This window comes from Phyllostomus hastatus, unplaced genomic scaffold (assembly GCF_019186645.2).
Source record: "Phyllostomus hastatus isolate PE091 unplaced genomic scaffold, TTU_PhHast_1.1 phas_contig_86, whole genome shotgun sequence".
Classification (NCBI taxonomy): Eukaryota; Metazoa; Chordata; class Mammalia; order Chiroptera; family Phyllostomidae; genus Phyllostomus; species Phyllostomus hastatus.
Window position 1 is genome coordinate 34,272,477 of NW_025333977.1, and position 17,620 is coordinate 34,290,096.

Here is a 17,620-nt window from a genome sequence, read left to right on the forward strand (position 1 = left end):
CAGATCCTAACCATTCCCTCTTTTATCTCTTGAACAACACTACACTCTATGGTTGCATGAACCGTGGACTTGGCTTAGCTGGGAAATAAGGTCATTGGGAATATTGTCCCCATTGGCAGGAGGAGAGAAGAGAAAGTGTTCCTTTCTTGCTTGGGACAAAGCTTATTTGGCGTACGGACTGTTAAAAGGAGACACAGGTCTTCTTACTCTCTTTGGCTGAAGAATTGTGAATTGGTGCTACATTAGCTTTAGGAGAAAAGGCTGGTCCTTTCAGAAGCCTCTGGTCTAGGTGAGCAGGGGGACAGATCCTCCCCACTGGCCAGGAAGCCCTCACCTGGCAACTGCCTTGTTTTTGAAATTACAAAACGAAGGAGGCAAGTTGTGTTTTAATGCAGATGATTCTCTGACTGACCCTGGGATATTTAATGATAAAAAACAATAAACCTAATAACAGAAAAAATAATAAGAGGAGAGAGTGGATTTTTGTTTTAGGGGCTGGGGAGAGAATCTGGAAAATGCCCAGGAGGATGAGGCTCCCGGCTCACCCCCTCTGTTTCAATTTGGCAACGGGTCTACTGAATAGGAAGATAAATCCCTCCCTCTTTTAGAGGGCTGTTTTTTGACTCTCCCAGGATCAAGGTGTTACATTCTCTGTGATCTATTTAAGTTACAGCTTAGAAGTATAGCTGACTAGGCCTACTCAGTGTCAGGGTCATGGAGACTGGATGGGGAACGGAGTACAGAGATTAATCTGGAAAACAGGGGCCCCAGCCCAGCAGCAGCCCAGAGAGAAAGAGGAGCAAAGCTTTGGGGGAGTAATAAAAAAGACAGAGAAGCTATAGAGAAAGAATGAAGAAAAGGGGTTAGTGGGATAGACCTTCAGCAAAGAGATATCAGGAAACAAGCTTAGGGGATCATTCTGAGGGATGCAGGGGCGTGTGAAGAGCAGTTTCCCTAAATTTGCTCTGAGGTCACTTGCCCAAGAGGTTCTGGGAGAAAAGGGGTCTGTGGTCAAGTAACTTTGGAAAACCTGCATGCTGTGGTCCCCTCTAGGAGATCCCCAAGGCATGCTAATAGATTTGATCTGTAGAAACTGAATGGGAAAGGGAAAGGAATAAAGACTTCTGAAATAATCAGGTGGAGAAGAATCTGACTAGTTGCACTGATGAAACAGAAGCATCTGAAACCAGAGGACCCTCTCCTTTAGGCTCCTTCTCTTCTAGGAGCCTGCAGTGGCTGACCTGTGTGGTCCACACCCTGAGAGTCATCATCCTCTTACCCAGTTAGGATGGGTTTCCTGATGTGGATGGTTTAGTGCTACAAAGACATATAGGAAATAGTGTTACTAAGGCCATTATCCAAAAAAGAGCAGAGCAGAAAACCTGGTTGTTGTCAGAGTGTGCCCTCTGGCATACATCTAGCGTTTTAATTTGTAAAGATTAAAAAGGCAAGGAGTCTCAGGAGTCCTGTTTAGAGAATTTCACCAGTTCATTCTATGATAACAGCAATCTGGTGGTAGCGGTCCCCCTAGTTCATGTTCTGGATGATGGCATTATATCCAGTTTGGGAAATGGTCTCCAAAGAAAGACCTTCTTTATAAGTGTCACCAAGCTTCTACTTCCCCCACCCCCACCCCCACCACTAACCCCAACCCCAACCCCAACCGTGCTTCCCGCATTCAAATCCAGGTTGGGAGACTTGGAGGCTGCTGGGTAGTGAGGCGCATACCTGATGGTGACAGAGGAGCACTGGGCCAGCCTCCGGCCCGCACTCTTCAGGCCGGTGTAGATCTGCCCCATTTCCATGGCTCCCTCCAGCCCCACCACTTCAAGCAGCTGGTCACTGAGGTCTGCAGAGTGAGACAAGCAAAAGCAGCACACACGCACCTCTGTGTTCCTCAGGCAGGGTTTGGCCAGAAGATCTGGTCGTTAGCAGCCGACCCAGACCTGTCTGTGTCTCTTCATCTCCCACCACGCAGCATTTTCATACTCATGCTGAATAGGGAATTTCATCAAAGGCCATTACATATATCTTTTCATGAACAGAAAGCTAGTTCTAGTGCAAAAAGGTTATGATTCAGAATATGAATATGCACCTAATGGGTAGGTTGGCATATCAAGAATGTGGAGTAACATAAATGACGAACACACTCTTTCTGAAATTATTTTCAAGTTAAAATGACATTGGCTTGGGATGAATACAGGAAGGAATGTTGATGAAGTGGTCGTTATCCGTAGCTGGACCAAGTTTCTCTTCTCTGAATGTCTGAGTAACAGCTTGGCCCTCCTGATGATGACTGATGGCTAATTAACCTCAGTTCTGGCCTTGCGGCAAGCCAGTGGTGAGCCAGCCTCCTTGGACATCCTTGGGGAAATCAATGACCTCTTTCAGGACACCAGGTGCTCCATGCAAGCCAAGGAAAAGAATACCTCACCTTCACCAGATTATTCTGTGTCCGCAGTAGGAAAAGAGGAATAGAAAATGCTAGCCTTCAGCCCAGAGTCACATAGTATCGGTGGCCCCCCCACAGCTGCAGTTCCCTCTGATTTGGCCCCTGGAAGGTGTCCTTCTCCTCTAAGTTCCTGAGGCTTAGACTGTGCCTGCCCGATTGCTTGTGAAAGCAATAGTAGGGTTAAGATTTGATGTTGGGCCCAAGACTCATTTTTATAGCACCATTTCTATTTATTTAAAACAGAAGCAAAATAAAAGGCAGATTCTTTAAAAGCTTCAATTCCTTTGCCTACTAGGACAAAGGTAGGTACTTATCTCATATGTTGTAGCTAATCACTAATATCTTATTAATATTCACAACTAGAAAATTGTGTCTGTGTTAATGCTTTTTTTTTTTAAACAGTTTCTGTCTTGTAAGGAACCTCCTGATATATTGTAGTAGTGTTTGTTAGCATTGGCAAGCAGATATTTGGGTTTGTTTTTACTTCTTTTTGTTTAAAAGACTATTGGGTTTGTTTTTACTTTTTTTGTTGTTTGTTTAAAAAACATTCTCTTGATGGATGTTTTCTAGTGAAGGCAGTTAAACAAACCACCGTGCTGACCACGAATGGGTCAACGTCGCTCATGTCTAACCTACTGTGCTCACTGACAAACATCGACCGCCAGCAGATCCAGAAACTACCACAGTCTTTCTGTGGCAGGTACATAGCTTTCTCCCCTCCATCCACTGACACTCCCATTCTCCTTCTCTGGTACTCTTTTCTTTTTTTCACATCTATGAAAAGATGCTGTCTTCTTAAAGTCTCCATCTCGTTTGGACTTTGAACAAGAAGTCATTAAAGGGCAATGTTTGTTTAGGAGAACGCTCCAGGCTCTCTTAAGGAGTTGACTTCCAATAAACAACACATGTCTAAACCTCTAGTCACTTAATTAGTTCCCTTCTTACAAAAGGGCATTAAATAAGCATTGGATACTCCTAGCTTACTGTGTCATTTCAATAGTGTCTGTGAAATCCACATGGGAGAGAGAGGGAGAGAGAGAAGGGAGGAGGAAGTGGAGGCAGAGAAGGAGGAGGGAAGGCGAAAGAGGAGGAGGACAAGGAGAAAAGAGAAATACATAGAGTGTGTCTAGGGGTGAGGAGGGTTGAAGAGTTAGTTATGTTGATTTAGAAGAAAGGAGGAGAAAAGAGAAGCAGAACCTGAAAGTTTCTCTAGTGGCAGAGACAGAGAGATGTCTTATAAAGTGTTGCTCTTTGTAGCGACTTTGGTATCTGGCAGAGCTGTGATAGTTCAATACTTTCCTTCTTTGAAACATTCCCTGGTAACAAAATGTTCTAAGAAGCAGAGGACTTAATGGACTCAAGTTTTTCCAGCTTTTACAATGCCTTGGTCTTTTAACAAAATTTCCTGTTGAATGGCTTTAACTCTAAAGTTGTTATCACTTCCCACACATTACCTTGCAGTTACCACTTCCCACACATTACCTTGCTTCCTGGCTCTAGAAGAGAAGTAATGAAGGCTGATCTCATCAGCATGGTGGTGGTGGGTGTGTGGGGGGCAGGGGCTTGCACAAATGTGGGACTGAGGAGATAAATGTAGGAGCTAGGATCTTTGTACACTTTTTGCTGTTCTGCCTTTGAATTTGTGCTCTGAATCTTCTCGCATGAAGGAGCTAGGGTGACTCCTGTCTACTGCTGAAGGAAGGTTCGGCTGCTCTTCTCTTTCTCCCCCATCGCTCAACTGATTTTTCTTTCAACTTTCTAAATACAATGCCTAACAGGAAGTTTGGAGGTAAAGAAACCTACAGGATTTACCTCTGTTTCCTAAAACTTACTGGACCATGAGATTCTTCTTTTGTGTGATACCTATAAACAGTTCATGGTCATTTTCTTTGGGATACATTTTAGGAAATTCTGGCATCACTGAATTCCCTTTACTGTCTCTAGCACAGAGATACTTAGGCGCAAATTAAATTTGATATTAAAATGAAACAGAACAGAATGCAAGTCAATGACCAGGCACACAGAACAATGAAATGTTCCAGACTTAGAATCCAGCATCAGGACAACTGGTATACCAGGTTTTTTTACTTTAGGTACCAATGATTCAGAGTGTGGTTTCGGCAATCCATACCCCAGTACTGTCTTCACACTCTTCACCTTATTAGTTTTTAAGATGAAATGTGCATGCACCTTAGTAAAGCAGGAATTAATTTATTCACTCATTTATTCATTCAATAGTTACTGAGTAGCAACCAACTACTAAGCACTGTGTTAAGAACTACAAATACAAAGCATTTTAGTTTTGAAGGATTTTTAGCCAAGAGGGAGAAAAGTGTTAGGTGGAGAAAATGCTGTAACTGAACAACAGGAGTAAGGAGGCCTGGGTAACGGATTCTGACTGGCCAAGGTGTGGAAGGGAGGTGTCACTGACACTGAAAGAAGGTTTTGTAGGATGATGCCAAGATAATCTGCTGGGTTAAGAAGGAGAAAGAGAAAGGACATTCCAGGGCCAGGGATGCCCATGTGTATTACTGGATAGTCACAGGATGCAGAGAGAAATTCATTTAGCAATATACTCACTTGAGAATTTTGCTGAAGAGTACAAAAAATATTTCTCCCTAAGGACAATTAGTGTCTAGAGATTTATTTCTTTTTTTACAGAATTATAAAAAGAGGGTCTCTGGGCTGCGCACAAGCTTGCAGCCACAAAGCCAGGCCTCTCAGCACTGTTCTGGGTACGGAAACCCTGTGGAGTGCCTTGTGTGCAGGGAGCCCTACCAATACGCACTGCCCAAGGAAGAAGAAACAGGAACAGGGAAATGGGACAGGGGGAATGTGGAAGCAGAGGAGGAACAATAGCAGAGGAGAAGCAAGGACAATAGCATTTCCGATTTGGCCCACTAGTCTCCAGTACACAGTTTTATAAATGCAAGTCTGCTCATGTCACGCCCAAACCAAAAATCCTTCGGGCACAGCACTGGTAGTGGGGAAGAGAAGACAAAATGTGCAGTCTCTCACACCTCCGATGAGAGTGGATCCTGGCAGAAAACTTTTTGGAAAGAAACTTCGATACTGCTGATTCATTAATTTTTTTTTTTGATACTGATCACAAACAATCATTGACAGAATCTAAGTTTATACAAATACAAACATCATATCACCATTCATAATACAGGCATACCCTGTTTTATTTTGCTTTGCCTTATTTCCTTTTTTTTTTTTTTTTTACAAATTGAAGGCAAGACCTACCAACAAAAAGGTTGCCACCTGCTTTATTGTGTTTGGAACTTAACCTACCATGTCTTGGAGGTATGCCTGTAGTGAAATCTCCTCCCCCACTTCCATCTGTTTGAAAATAGTTAAATAAATTATATGGTATCCACATGATAGAATTTTATGCTGCGATTAAAATATTTAAAAATTTTCCAAAACCTTAAATTGGATGCACATGTTATAATGTTAAGTGCATAGAGGGCACACAAACTTACTCGTGCAGCCTGTTCTCAACTATGTCAGAACACGCATAGAAGAAAAGGACAAATCACCCTAAAATCTTAACAGTGGTGAGTCCTGGAGTATTAATTTAAAGGTGATAGTTATTATGCTTTTCTAGGTGTTTCATATTTTCTGTAAGTATGTACTAGTGTTATAATTTAAAAGCCTTAAAAGAAAACCTATCAATATCAACTGCTCTTCATGCTTGTAAAGATGGGGTAGACTTCCTGACTCAATGCCCAAGGCCCATTGCCATCTGGCAAGAGCCTTCCTGCATGGTTTTATTTTCCAGCAATGTAGGACTAGGTACCAGCATCCACATGTAGTGCCCAAGCAAACCCTGCTGTTTCCCTCCTTTGTGCCACTACACGTGCTGTACTCCTGCTTGAAATGCCCGCTTCCACTTTGTACTGTCCAACAAAACTCAGCTCAAGTGTCATCAACTTCAAGAAACCTCCCTGGGCTGCCAGGCCTGCAGTCTGATTTAGATACTCCTCTTCCAACTCCCCCGGCAGGTGTGGTCAAAGCAAGGGCAAGGGGCTGGATGTGTTGATGTGACAGCACCAAAGGGCTGGTTTGAGAGGGGAAGAGCTGAAGGACTGGATGAAAAGGGAGAAGGCCGGTAGGAGACCTGATGAGTTCTAGGAGCAGGTGTTCTGGGATGGTGGGAGACACAAGGTTGGAAAGAGATGCTGTGAGCAGCGGTAGTACATGACAAGTTCCACCTGTGCCCCAGGGGTGGGCAGTCAAAAAAGAGGGTGGTGACAAGGATGAGGCAAGGAGAAATGAGGCAAGTCCAGGAGTTCCTAAACTTTGCTGCATGTTAGAGTTAACAGCAGGTCCTCAAATCATGTCATTTTCTTCAGTGTTGTTTCATTGTAACATTGAGGAAATATCACAGGAACTTAACTCTTTGGTTTCATTGTATGTCATTTCCCTTAAAGTCACAGACCCTATCTATGATATTAAGTGAGGACTTATTGTATCTGAGGAGTTTTTACAAATAATAATGCCTAGGTTGCACCTGTACCAGTTAAATCAGAATGTGTGGGCCTGGGAGCTAGGCATCACTATTTGCTTTTAAAGATTCCAAAACAAAGCACAGTTTGGGAACTGCTGGGCTAGGTTTTTGGATGGATCATACCCACAGGCCAGTGTTTTCCGCAGTGTGGTCTTGGAGCAGTGGCAGCATCGGCAATGCCTGGGAACTTGTTAGAAATGCAAATGCTCAGGCCCCTCCCCAGACTCCCTGAGTCAGGAACTCTGGGGCTGTGCCCAATGGTCTCTGTCCTAACAAGCCCTCTGGAAGATTCTCAGGCATGCTCAAGTTGCCCCAGACATGTGCAGGAGTTGGCGGGGAAAGGAATGTCAACAAGTTACTTCCTAATTGCTTTGATCTAGAGCTTCCTCAATTGAAAATTGGGAATTAGGAGTAAGATACTGACCTCAAAGTACGTTATGTGATTCAATGGCAGAGCTGTACAGGAAAGAGTGGGCAGTAAAAATATATTAGTTTCACTTTCCTTTTCTGCCACATCCATCCTGATTACTACCAACAATCTCTAACTGTCTATCCACCTTATAAGAGCTGTAAACAAGAGGCCCCAAACCAAAATATTTGGGCAAAAACATTAAAAAAAATCTTCCATGTTCCTCATAGTTTCATACATTCAGAGAGGCTGCAAATCCAGGTGAGCTTTAGATTAGGTGGACATCCTGCTCAGTCTGTTTTTTCCTCCTCTAATCTCTTCCCAGATTCTGCTCCTTTGTCTACTTCTTTGATCCCAACAGCCCCGTTTTGCTTTTATTTTTTTAGTCCTCCTCTCCGTCAGGAGGAGGGGCTGGAGCTCAAAGCTGACAGGTAAGGGCTGGCAGAGCTCTTACAGTTAGGAGGTACATCCGACCTGTCTCCTCCCCTCTTAAGACCCTTTACTGACTCTGGAAGTCCAAAGGACAATGTTTTCGTTTCTTAGCCAAGCGTGCAAGATCATTTGCTGTCTAGCTCTGTTCCCTGCACAGCTATTGCTCTGGCTGGAGAAGTCCCGTTTACCCTCCCAGGGTACCCCAGGCACCATGCTTCTTCCTTCTCCTGTGCTGAGGTGGTGGATCTCACCCACAACATTTGTTTCTAGTCATCTCACTCTCCCAGATCCACTGAAAGTTGTAGGCAGGGCTGTGTTCCTGTTTTATTTCTTTGTATCCTTAACAACTAGCTCAGCCCCAATAAATGTTTGTTGAACAAACTAAAGAAGATACATGCTTTAGTGTCAAAAACCTTGACAGGTTTGGCCTAAAAGAGGGAAAGATAATGATTACTAATTAATAATAATAATGATAATGATAACTACTTGCTTTGACTGAACTGAGTAATTCATGGGACTTTCTTCCATGAATTAATTTATTTAATTTGCATATAACACATAATGGTGACCCAGTCTAGTTTTGCCTCTTTCCCTGAATGCATAATGTTTCTGCTCATTCTAATCTTGGCTGCTGGTTCACATTAATGAAAACTGTCATTTAAGATGCAAGGGAAACACGGGATATATAGATGTGATGATCTGTGCTCTTCACTTACGGTGACCTAGGGAAGTGTGGGAGATCCTTAGCCAAACAGGATGCCCTGCTACCCTCAGTCCAACTTCCACCCCATTTCCCTCTCTATCAACCCTCCAGGATGTAGGGCAGAGGGCTGCAATGGGCCAGCCTAGGAAATCTAGCAACTGCCAGTGTGGGTACTGAAACCCTGACCACGTATGTGGTAGCACCAGTGTTTCGGAACCATCCCATCACAGTGTTGGGGGAGCATGCGCTCTACCCTTGGGCAGCTGTGTGATGCAATAAATAACCTGCAGGTACGGTCCCTTTACCTGGGTTACAGCAGTACAGGTAAACTGAAGTGTTACCCCCCTCAGTTTGGGGGGTACACTAGCTAGCCAACGCTGATCTGAAGCTCTTCCTGGCAGGGGTGTGTGCCAGACTCTATGAAATTCGCCATTGATATATTGATAGGAATTGTGTTGAATCTACAGATTGTTTTGGGTAGTATGGACATTGTAATGACGTTACTTCTTCCTATCCATGAACACCATGTGTTTCCACTTACTTGCATCTTCTTCAATTTTTTTCTTCAATGTCTTATAATTTTCTGAATACAGGTCTTTTACATCCTTGATTGTTTATTCTAAGGTATTTTATTATTTTTTAATGCAATTGTAAATGGGATTGTTTTCTTAGTTTCCTTTTTCTGACATTATCAGTGTATAAAAATGCAACTAATTTCTGGATATTTATTTTGTATCTAGTTCATTTAATGAATTCATTTATTGGTGCTAATAGATTTTTTGGTAAAATCTTTAGGGTTCTCTCTATATAATATCATATCATCTGCAAGTAATGATAGTTTTACTTCTTTTCCAGTTAGGATACCTTTATTTCTTCTTCTGGTCTGACTGCTGTGGCTAGGACTTCCAGTACTAATTTGAATAAGAGTGGTAAAAGCAGACATCCTTGTCTTGTTCCTAATCTTAAGGGAAAAAAAGGAAACACTTTTAGTTTCTGCCCATTGAGTATGATGTTGGAAGTAGGTTTTTGTATATGACCTTCATTATGCTGAGGTATGTTCCCTCTATTCCCACTTTGCTGAGCATTTTTTAGTGTAAATGGGTGCTAGATTTTATCCAATGCTTTTTCTGTATCTATTGATATGATCATGTGATTTTTATCCTTCCTTTTGTTTATGTGGTGTAATACATTTATTGATTTGTGAATATTGCGTGCAATTTTGCATCCCTGAAATAAATCCCACTTGACCATGGTGTATGATCTTTTTAATGTATTGCTGGATCCAGTTTGCTAATATTTTGTTCAGGATTTTAGCATCTATGTTCATTGGGGACACTGGCCTATAATTTTCTTTCTTTGTAGTGTTCTTATCTGGTTTTGGAATTGGGATGATCCTGGCCTTGTAAAGTGAACTTGGAAGTCTTTCTTCCTCTTGAATTTTTTGGAAATAGTTTGAGAAGGATAGGTGTTAAGTTGGTTCTTTGAATGTTTGGTAAAATTAATCTGTGAAGCCATGTGGTCTGGGACTTTTATTTGTTGGGAGTTTTTTGATTACGGCTTCATTTTTATTAGTTGTAATTGGCTTATTCATATTTTATGATTCTTCATGATTCAGTTTGGGAAGATTGTATGTTTCTAGGAATTTATTTATTTATTTATTTTAAAATATGTTATTTATTTATTTTTAGAGAGAGGGGAAGGGAAAGAGAAAGAGAAGGAGAGAAACATCAGTGTATGTTTGCCTCTTGAGTGCACCCAAATGGGGACCTGGCCCACAACCCAGGCATGTGCCCTGACTGGGAATCGAACTGGTGACCCCTTGGTTCACCAGACAGCACTCAATCCGCTGAGCCACACCAGCCATGGCTGTTTCTAGGAATTTATCCACTTCGTCCACATTTTCCAATTTGTTAGCTTATAATTGTTTTTAATATTTTCTTACAATTCCTTGTACATCTTGGTGTCAGTTGTTACTTCTCCTCCTTCATTTCTGATTTTATTTGGATCCTCTTTTCTTTTTCTTGATGAGTCTGGTTGAAGGTTTGTCAATCTTGTTTATCTTTTCAAAGAACCAGCTCTTGGTTTCACTGCTCTCTCCTATAGTTTTTTTTTTAGACACCTTTTCATTTATTTCTGCTGTAATCTTTATTGTTATTTTTTTCTCTACTCATTTTGGGCTTTGTTTGTTGTTCTTTCAAATTTCCTCTTCTTAAATGAACACCAATCAGATTAGATCAGGGCACACCCTAACTGCCTCATTTTCATTTAATCACCTCCTTAAAGGCCTTATTTCCAAATAGTGTTACTTTTGAGGTGCTGGAGATTAGGGCTTCAGTATGTTAATTTTGGGGGGAGGTGGGCAAAAATTCTCTCTATGGACAGGAACAATAATAAAACCTACTTCATGGGTTATTTGGAGGGTAAAAGAGTTTAAGAATGTGAAGGTGTTCTGTACATAGCAATTAATAATGTCCTTATTGCTGTGCTACTGAGAAGCTGGTGTGCACTGGGGTTGTGTGGGACCTTCTTACTCTCCTCAGAATGGAAAGGTATAAGCCCCACACTGCCTTGTGGTGGGGCCAGGTTTAGTCCTCACAGTCTAGACAGGTGAGTGTAGTTAGCCGGCCTCTCTCAGGCTTGGCCTGCTGACACTGTGGCTGGTGTCACCTTGGGCTCCTCTCCTGCCTCCAAATTTCCATGGAGATGGGCCACGTGCCCCTGGTGGCTCAGGCACCCAAAGCCCAGCAAAGCCACGCACTGATCTGCCCGCTTAAGTTTCCCACTGGGATTCGTTTGTGCAGATGAAAGACTGCTCCTGGCAAAAGAGCTTCAAAGCCGCTTAGGAGCAGGGCAACCTGAAAATAGCCTGGGGGTGGGGAGATGGAAAAGACCCCAAAAGATCGTTTCCTGGTCTTCTGAAGGGGAGGGGTCTTTGGGACGTCCTTGGGCGCAAAAAGTGAGTAAGAAAGGAAGACCGTAACTGGCCACACAAGAGCCCCACAACTCACAGTGTTCCCACCTGGTATCTCAAGTATCCCAATCATAACTAACTTGAAGAATGATATATGACCAATACGTTCTTTAGAGATCTTAACTCAGACACAAGATAGAGGCAGATGGCCCCTGGCCAGCCAACTACCCAGGTAGGAGGGCTGATTCTAAGGCATTCTGTAAATGCAACAGAAAGAATGTTCTCCTGAGACAGGTGGTGTAGCTTAGACTGTGGGCTGCAGACAGACTTGAGTCTGAATCCTATTACTTGTCACTCACTAGTCTTATTATCTTGGGAGAAGTCACTTAACCTCTCTTGAGTCTTTTATCTGGAAAACGTGGATAGAGCAGCTCACTGGCAGGGTTGTTGTGGGGCTCAGAAGTGAAGCCAACAAGTGCCCTGTAGAGAGAGCACACACAGGCCCTCAAGAAACAGTTGCTGTTATTGTGGTGTTTTGTTTTCTTAGAAAGGGACTTCCTCAGGAAATTTTGATTTTGCTACATGGTAAGTGCTTGCCCTTCTGCAAATGGTTAATTAATGTAACCCAGAGAAAGTAGTGCAGGAGGAGCAAGGGGGAGGTCAGGAAGAGGGCTAGGGGGACAGGCATGGGAAGGAGAAGAAGGAGCAGAGGCAGGGAAAAATAGGGCGCTGAGGAAGAGGAGTGTAGAAATTCTATGAAGATCAGAGATAGTGTGACCTTGAGATTTTAGGGTGACTGCCCCTACTAGTGAGTAAAGTATCCATATTTCTTCTTCTTTTATTCAAAAACAAGGAGGATACTCATCTTTTTATTCAGAAATGAGGTCATTAGTTCCTTTCTTTTCCTTGTGTGTGCGAGTGTGCAGTGCAACCCCACGATGATCAGGCCTGCCCTTGTTCCTGGGCTGAGCAAGAGGGCAGCAGAGCAGGGTCTCAAGATCTTTCAGGCATCGATTTGACACCCCTACTCCAGCTGGGCACCCCCTCTGAAGGGAGTTGCCTTTGTGCCCTGGCCTCATCACACTGGCTGCAGGTTTCTTCTGCTCCCAGGGGTCTGTAAAACCCCACAGGGCATAGAAGTGGTCCTGGACTCTGGGTAATCCAGATGGAAGCAGGCAGAGAAGAGAACCAGCAGAGCCTCTGCTTTCTGACGAGGAGAGAGGCTGCAGGATCAGAGAGAGAGGGAATGTGTTGGCCCAACAGGAAGGGGTTGGGATTTTGGTCTCTTCTCTGGCTATCTTGTGTGATCTTGGGCAAGTCACTTCCGTCCTCAGGGCCTCCATTTTCCCATATTGGGGGTTGGGGTGCTCTATCCTTAAGGTCTGTCTGAGTTCTTCCAATGATGTTAGTGGAGGCTGGATTTTCTGACTGTCTGGGTCAAGAGCAGACTGGCGGCAGTTCTTGCCATTCCTCACACGGTGCAGAAGACGGAATGTTCAGCACAGGCCGATGGGCAGGCAAGTGCTGGCTCACAGTGACCAGTGTTGTTGCTTCCTGAGAGCCTACTGGAGGGGTGAGGCCGGAATCCTCCATTCCAGGTGGCTTTCTCTTCTGGGGTTGGGCAGGCTTCTGATGAAGGCTCTGTACATGGGGGAAGGGGCTTCTAAATCTCTCTATGCTAAGAATCAGGTGTTTCGGAAGGGGAGGAGTGTGCTGGCAGGGTTGTGTGGTGGGAAATTTCTCAGGAAGACAGGATCTCCTGGAAATGGCTCTGAAGTAAGGGTCTAGAATCATCATGCCTCAGAAAAACCAAAGGTGAGCATGTCTCGTAAGGCTTGGGAAACAGTGGAGCTACAGAAAATCTTGACCTGGTGGTCCCAGTGAGGACATGGAGAGATTGACCATTCCTGGGCACGACTCTAGGCCAGTCCTAGAGCTTTACAAAGGTTATTGCTTTTAACCATTGTGGCAATTCTGTTCTGTAGAAACTATTATCTCAATTTAAGAAAACAAACAAACCAGCAGCAAGACTATTCTTGAGGCTTGGAGAGATGGAGGAACTTGTCTAATATCACAAAGTTGGCATGTGGTAAAGCTGGAATTCAAACCTGTCTGACTCCAAAAATAAGCTTGGTACAAAGGACTCAAGGCAGAGACAAACTCTTAAAGTGATAGGGTGTCTGAAGCCAGGGAAGTGAGCTTGGTATGGATGGGGTAAGCCTCATCTCGCCTTCTCTCAGGATTCTTGGCAACACAGTTCTATTGAGTGGAAAGCTGAGTTTCTTGACCTGATAGCAAAAGACCAGATGGTGTATTATTATCTGGCATTACTTTGCTCACTGAGCTCAGGAAACTTCAATTTCAGGCATAGTGTATGTAATAAAATGAACCAATGGTGAGATTTTCTAGTTCAACTTAAACCTGATTCTCAGGCATGACACACATAAGGCACACTGTACAGATGCACACCGACCAAATGCATCACGGCTCAGAGAGAGGCTCACACCACCTACCTGCCCCAGAAAGGCAAAGCTAGAAGGGAGCTACAACTGGGAGGGGTGTTTTCTGGTTGTCAGCTCAGGATCAGCCAGAAATGGGGAGGTAGCAGAGGGTACGGTGGTGTGTTCAGAAAGAATGCCACGTCTGGAATTCTAGGACTTGGCTCTAGTTCCAGATCCGCCAATTAGTGTGGCCTTGGACAGGTCAATTAACCTCTCTGGGCCTCATTTTTCTAATTATAAAGTGTCTCTGTAGGGAATTAAAATAAGATGATGAATGTAAAATGTTTCTAGCATCTAGTGCTAAATTGAAGTAGGTGCCTAGCAAATGTTGAATAAATTGGCCTGAAAATGGGAAGAGAGGGGACCTGGCAGCATGCTGAAGCTGGGAGAGACGCAGGCCCCTGTTTAAGGGCACCCATTCTGTGAACAGGAGCTGCTGGCATCGGGGAGGGGGTTGGCTGTGGAGGCAGACAGGAGAAGGCTGAGCTTGCGGGTAGACATGGGATCCTGTTGGCTGGTTTGGGGGGTGGTGCATCTCCCACGTGGCAATGTCCTTCTTGTCTGTCTCCCACTTCCTGTTGACTTTGTCCCTCTTCCTTTTTGGGCATTGACTCTCCCAGTTCAAGGTCTTAGAGAGCTGTTTGTCTGTCTTCTGTACTGGCCTCCCCACTGGTCTCCTTGCTACTAGTTCCTTTCCTTTTCCTCTAATCCAAACTCTCCTACTAATCCTACTCTCACCTCCTGGTGCTCCTGGCTTAAAACCCTTCATCTCTTCCTGTTATTCAAAAGATCATAAACAAATTCCATGGCCTTGTTTTTGCTACTTCTGTGTGCTAGTTTCCTGGCCCATCTTCCCCTTCTCTCATTCACTGTCTTTTCACATCCTTTTGAGCTTCAGGTATTAGCACACACAGCACATTCTATCTTGTTCATTCATTCCATTCATTCATTCATCAAATATTAATGGATCACCTTCTAGGTGCATGGCACAGTGCTGGACAGCTGGGGATAGAGTTTCTAAGGAGGGACCCTTTTTTCCTTATTTTCCACACTCTTATGATTTCCACACTTTGTTTCTGCTGCTCCATGCTGTTGCCTCTCATGCCAGTGTTAACATGGTTGTTAACATGAAATATACATATATTTCCTATATGTATACTGTGAATCACTGAAGGGCTAGACCATGTGGTCCTCTTGCTTGCATCCTCTACAGCACCTGGAGCACTAGGTTCTTGAAGGCCAGGCTCTATTGTGTATTGTCTGTGTGTTATTAGCCTCAGTGTCCTCAGCCACAAGATAGATTAAATTTTTTAAATATGCAATAGGGTTGGCCCATAAGTAAGTGCTCAGCAAATAACAGCCCAATACATACTTATTGGTTAATTAAGAAGATGAAACACTTCTTGCACGCATTAGAAACAGACCAAGAAGAACACTAGCATTGACGCTGTGCAGAGCATGTGGCCAGCATGGAATTTCACTGTGGGTTGGGTCTCAGGAGGCAGCTGATACAAAATGGCTGAGCAGTGGATACAGGGGAATGGGGCTGTGCGGGGACCGAGATGAGGGAAGGATAAGCGGGAAAATGTAAGATGTCTAGGCCTGCCAAAGAGACAGCCTGGAAGTTTCTTCTGCATGTGAGAAATGAAAGGTTCCTTGGCTCTGTGGTTCTGTTTTGAGAAGCAAACCTCCTAAGGCAGGATTTAAGTTGGAGTTTAACTCCAGCTCGAACCTGTGTGAGCAAGTTTCCTCTGCAGAGGCTGAGCAGCCTCTACCTCAGCAGCCCCTCCCAGGTCTTTGGGCGGGGGGTAGTGTGAGTCTGAGTCCTCTTGATTTAGAAGTCAGCTGGAGAAGAATGAATGCTTGCTTAGCTTTGAATTTCCAGTGAATTCCAATTGGGCCAGGGTGTGTAGAAAAGAACTGTGTGTTTAAACAGTAGGACTTAGCTCTAGTTTCAGAACCACCTTTTCATGTGACCTTTCTGAAGTATTAAGTTTCTTCCTGGCATGCTTTAGGGGAGTGGCCCGCCCACCAGTGTAGTGCTTCTCAGGCTTTAGTATTCTGGGGAATCTTGTTAAAACACAGATTTGGCTGCAGGACGTCTGGCCTGGGACTTGAGGGTCTGCATTTTTGACACTCTCAGGTGACGCCAGTGCTGCTGGGTGTGAACCACATGAGGTTCTAGTACAGGGTTTGGCAAACCGCAGCTTGAGGGCCAAATTCAGTCTGCTGCTTGTTTGTGTAAGTAAATGAGCTGGGACATAGCCATGCTCTCTTGTTTATGTATTCTCCATGGCTGCTTTTAGGTTAATGGACAGAGATGAGTGGTTGCATCAGAGACTCTAAGGCCCACAGAGCCTATTTTAATAGTTACTATGAGGCCCTTTATAGAAAAAGTTGGCCAATCCCTGCTCTAGTGGACCTAGGGCTGGCCTGTGTGACCTAAAAGACTAGCATTTCAGTCTGGGTTTGGCGAAGGGCAAGCGACTTCACCTTGCTAGTTCTCACTTTCTTTACCTAGAGGATAAAATGATCTCTAAATTTCTGAGAGACCTGTGACTCCAGGATTTCAATGCTACATAGAAAACATCACAATTTCTATAGAAACAGGCATCTGAGAAACAGGTTGTGTGGCCTTTATGGGGAAGATGCAAAAATATACCTGGTCTCACTTGCAGAGTCCAGCAGGCAGCCCCTGCCAGATGCCACAAAAGCAACTGCCTGATGTTGAGTCAACTGGGAATGGATAGGGGCTTAGGAGACTGTGGACAGGAGGCAGGTGGGAGGCGGACCTCCAGGGCCAGCTGTGAGGGCAAATGCATGACTTTGGGTCGCTAGATTGGGCAACAGGTGAAGCCATTAATAAGGCAGGGAATGTAGGGGGAGCAGTGGGTTGTAGAAAAGGAAGTAGGGTATGTAAAGAGGGGAAAGATAATGCCTACTTTGGGGCATGTCGATTGCAACAGGGGCACCTGAAGCACTAAATGACAATGCTGTGACTTCCTGTAAAAAGCAGAACGAAATCTCCGTAGGCCTGCAAGTGTTTGAGAGGAATGACATATGTGTTGCCATGGTTACTTCCCAGAGCTGAGGGGAATCCCAGGGCACACAGTCCCCCTCAAAACTCCCCCAGGCTCTTTAGGGGTCACTCACTCTATCTCAGCCCCCAGGAGAGACTTAGCCAGAGAGACTTCTGTGAAACGCACACTTTCTAGAAACATTTCTATTTTTTTCTCAACCCAAATGAGCAGTGAGTGGCCAACTAGGGCTCACTATGATTGTCTTTCTGGTCAGATCTGTACTGAATGGGAAAATTGGGAACCTACAATCTTGGATAGCTTTTGAAGCTAACAGGTCACTTTCTATTATGGTTTCACATAAGTGAAAAGCAAGTCCCAAGAAACAAGAAACTCATGTGCTTGCAATTACTACATTGTCTGCTCTGAGCTCTAGCTCCTCACCTGGGAGTGTGACTCTCAGATGGCTGCATGGCATCCTATTCCCTTGATTTGGAATTCAGAGGATGGTCCCTATGACGAGTGAAAATCCATGCAGGCAGAGGATGCAGCAGATTGAACCATGTGTATCTGCATAGTAGTGAAGTCAACTGACTGTGAAGCAGGAGGGTTTTCCCTTCGCCAGACGAGACCTCGGCATCTGGGCGAGATCTGATGACTGTATGCATTTGTCAGGAGG

At 44.2% G+C, this 17,620-nt stretch overlaps 1 protein-coding gene across 7 annotated transcripts in view; it reads right to left on the minus strand.

Annotated features, from left to right (window-relative positions):
• The window catches only part of DGKG (diacylglycerol kinase gamma), a 191,480-nt gene that overhangs the window by 23,032 nt on the left and 150,828 nt on the right, over nucleotides 1-17,620 (minus strand). For all 7 annotated transcript variants that reach the window (XR_006787179.1, XR_006787181.1, XR_006787180.1 and 4 more), the window contains one exon: nucleotides 1,729-1,849. Coding sequence is in view for 1 of the 7 variants with exons in the window: in XM_045851421.1 (XP_045707377.1) it covers nucleotides 1,729-1,849 (121 nt within the window). In the remaining 6 variants the exon portion in view is untranslated. The remainder of the gene's footprint in view (nucleotides 1-1,728; nucleotides 1,850-17,620) is intronic.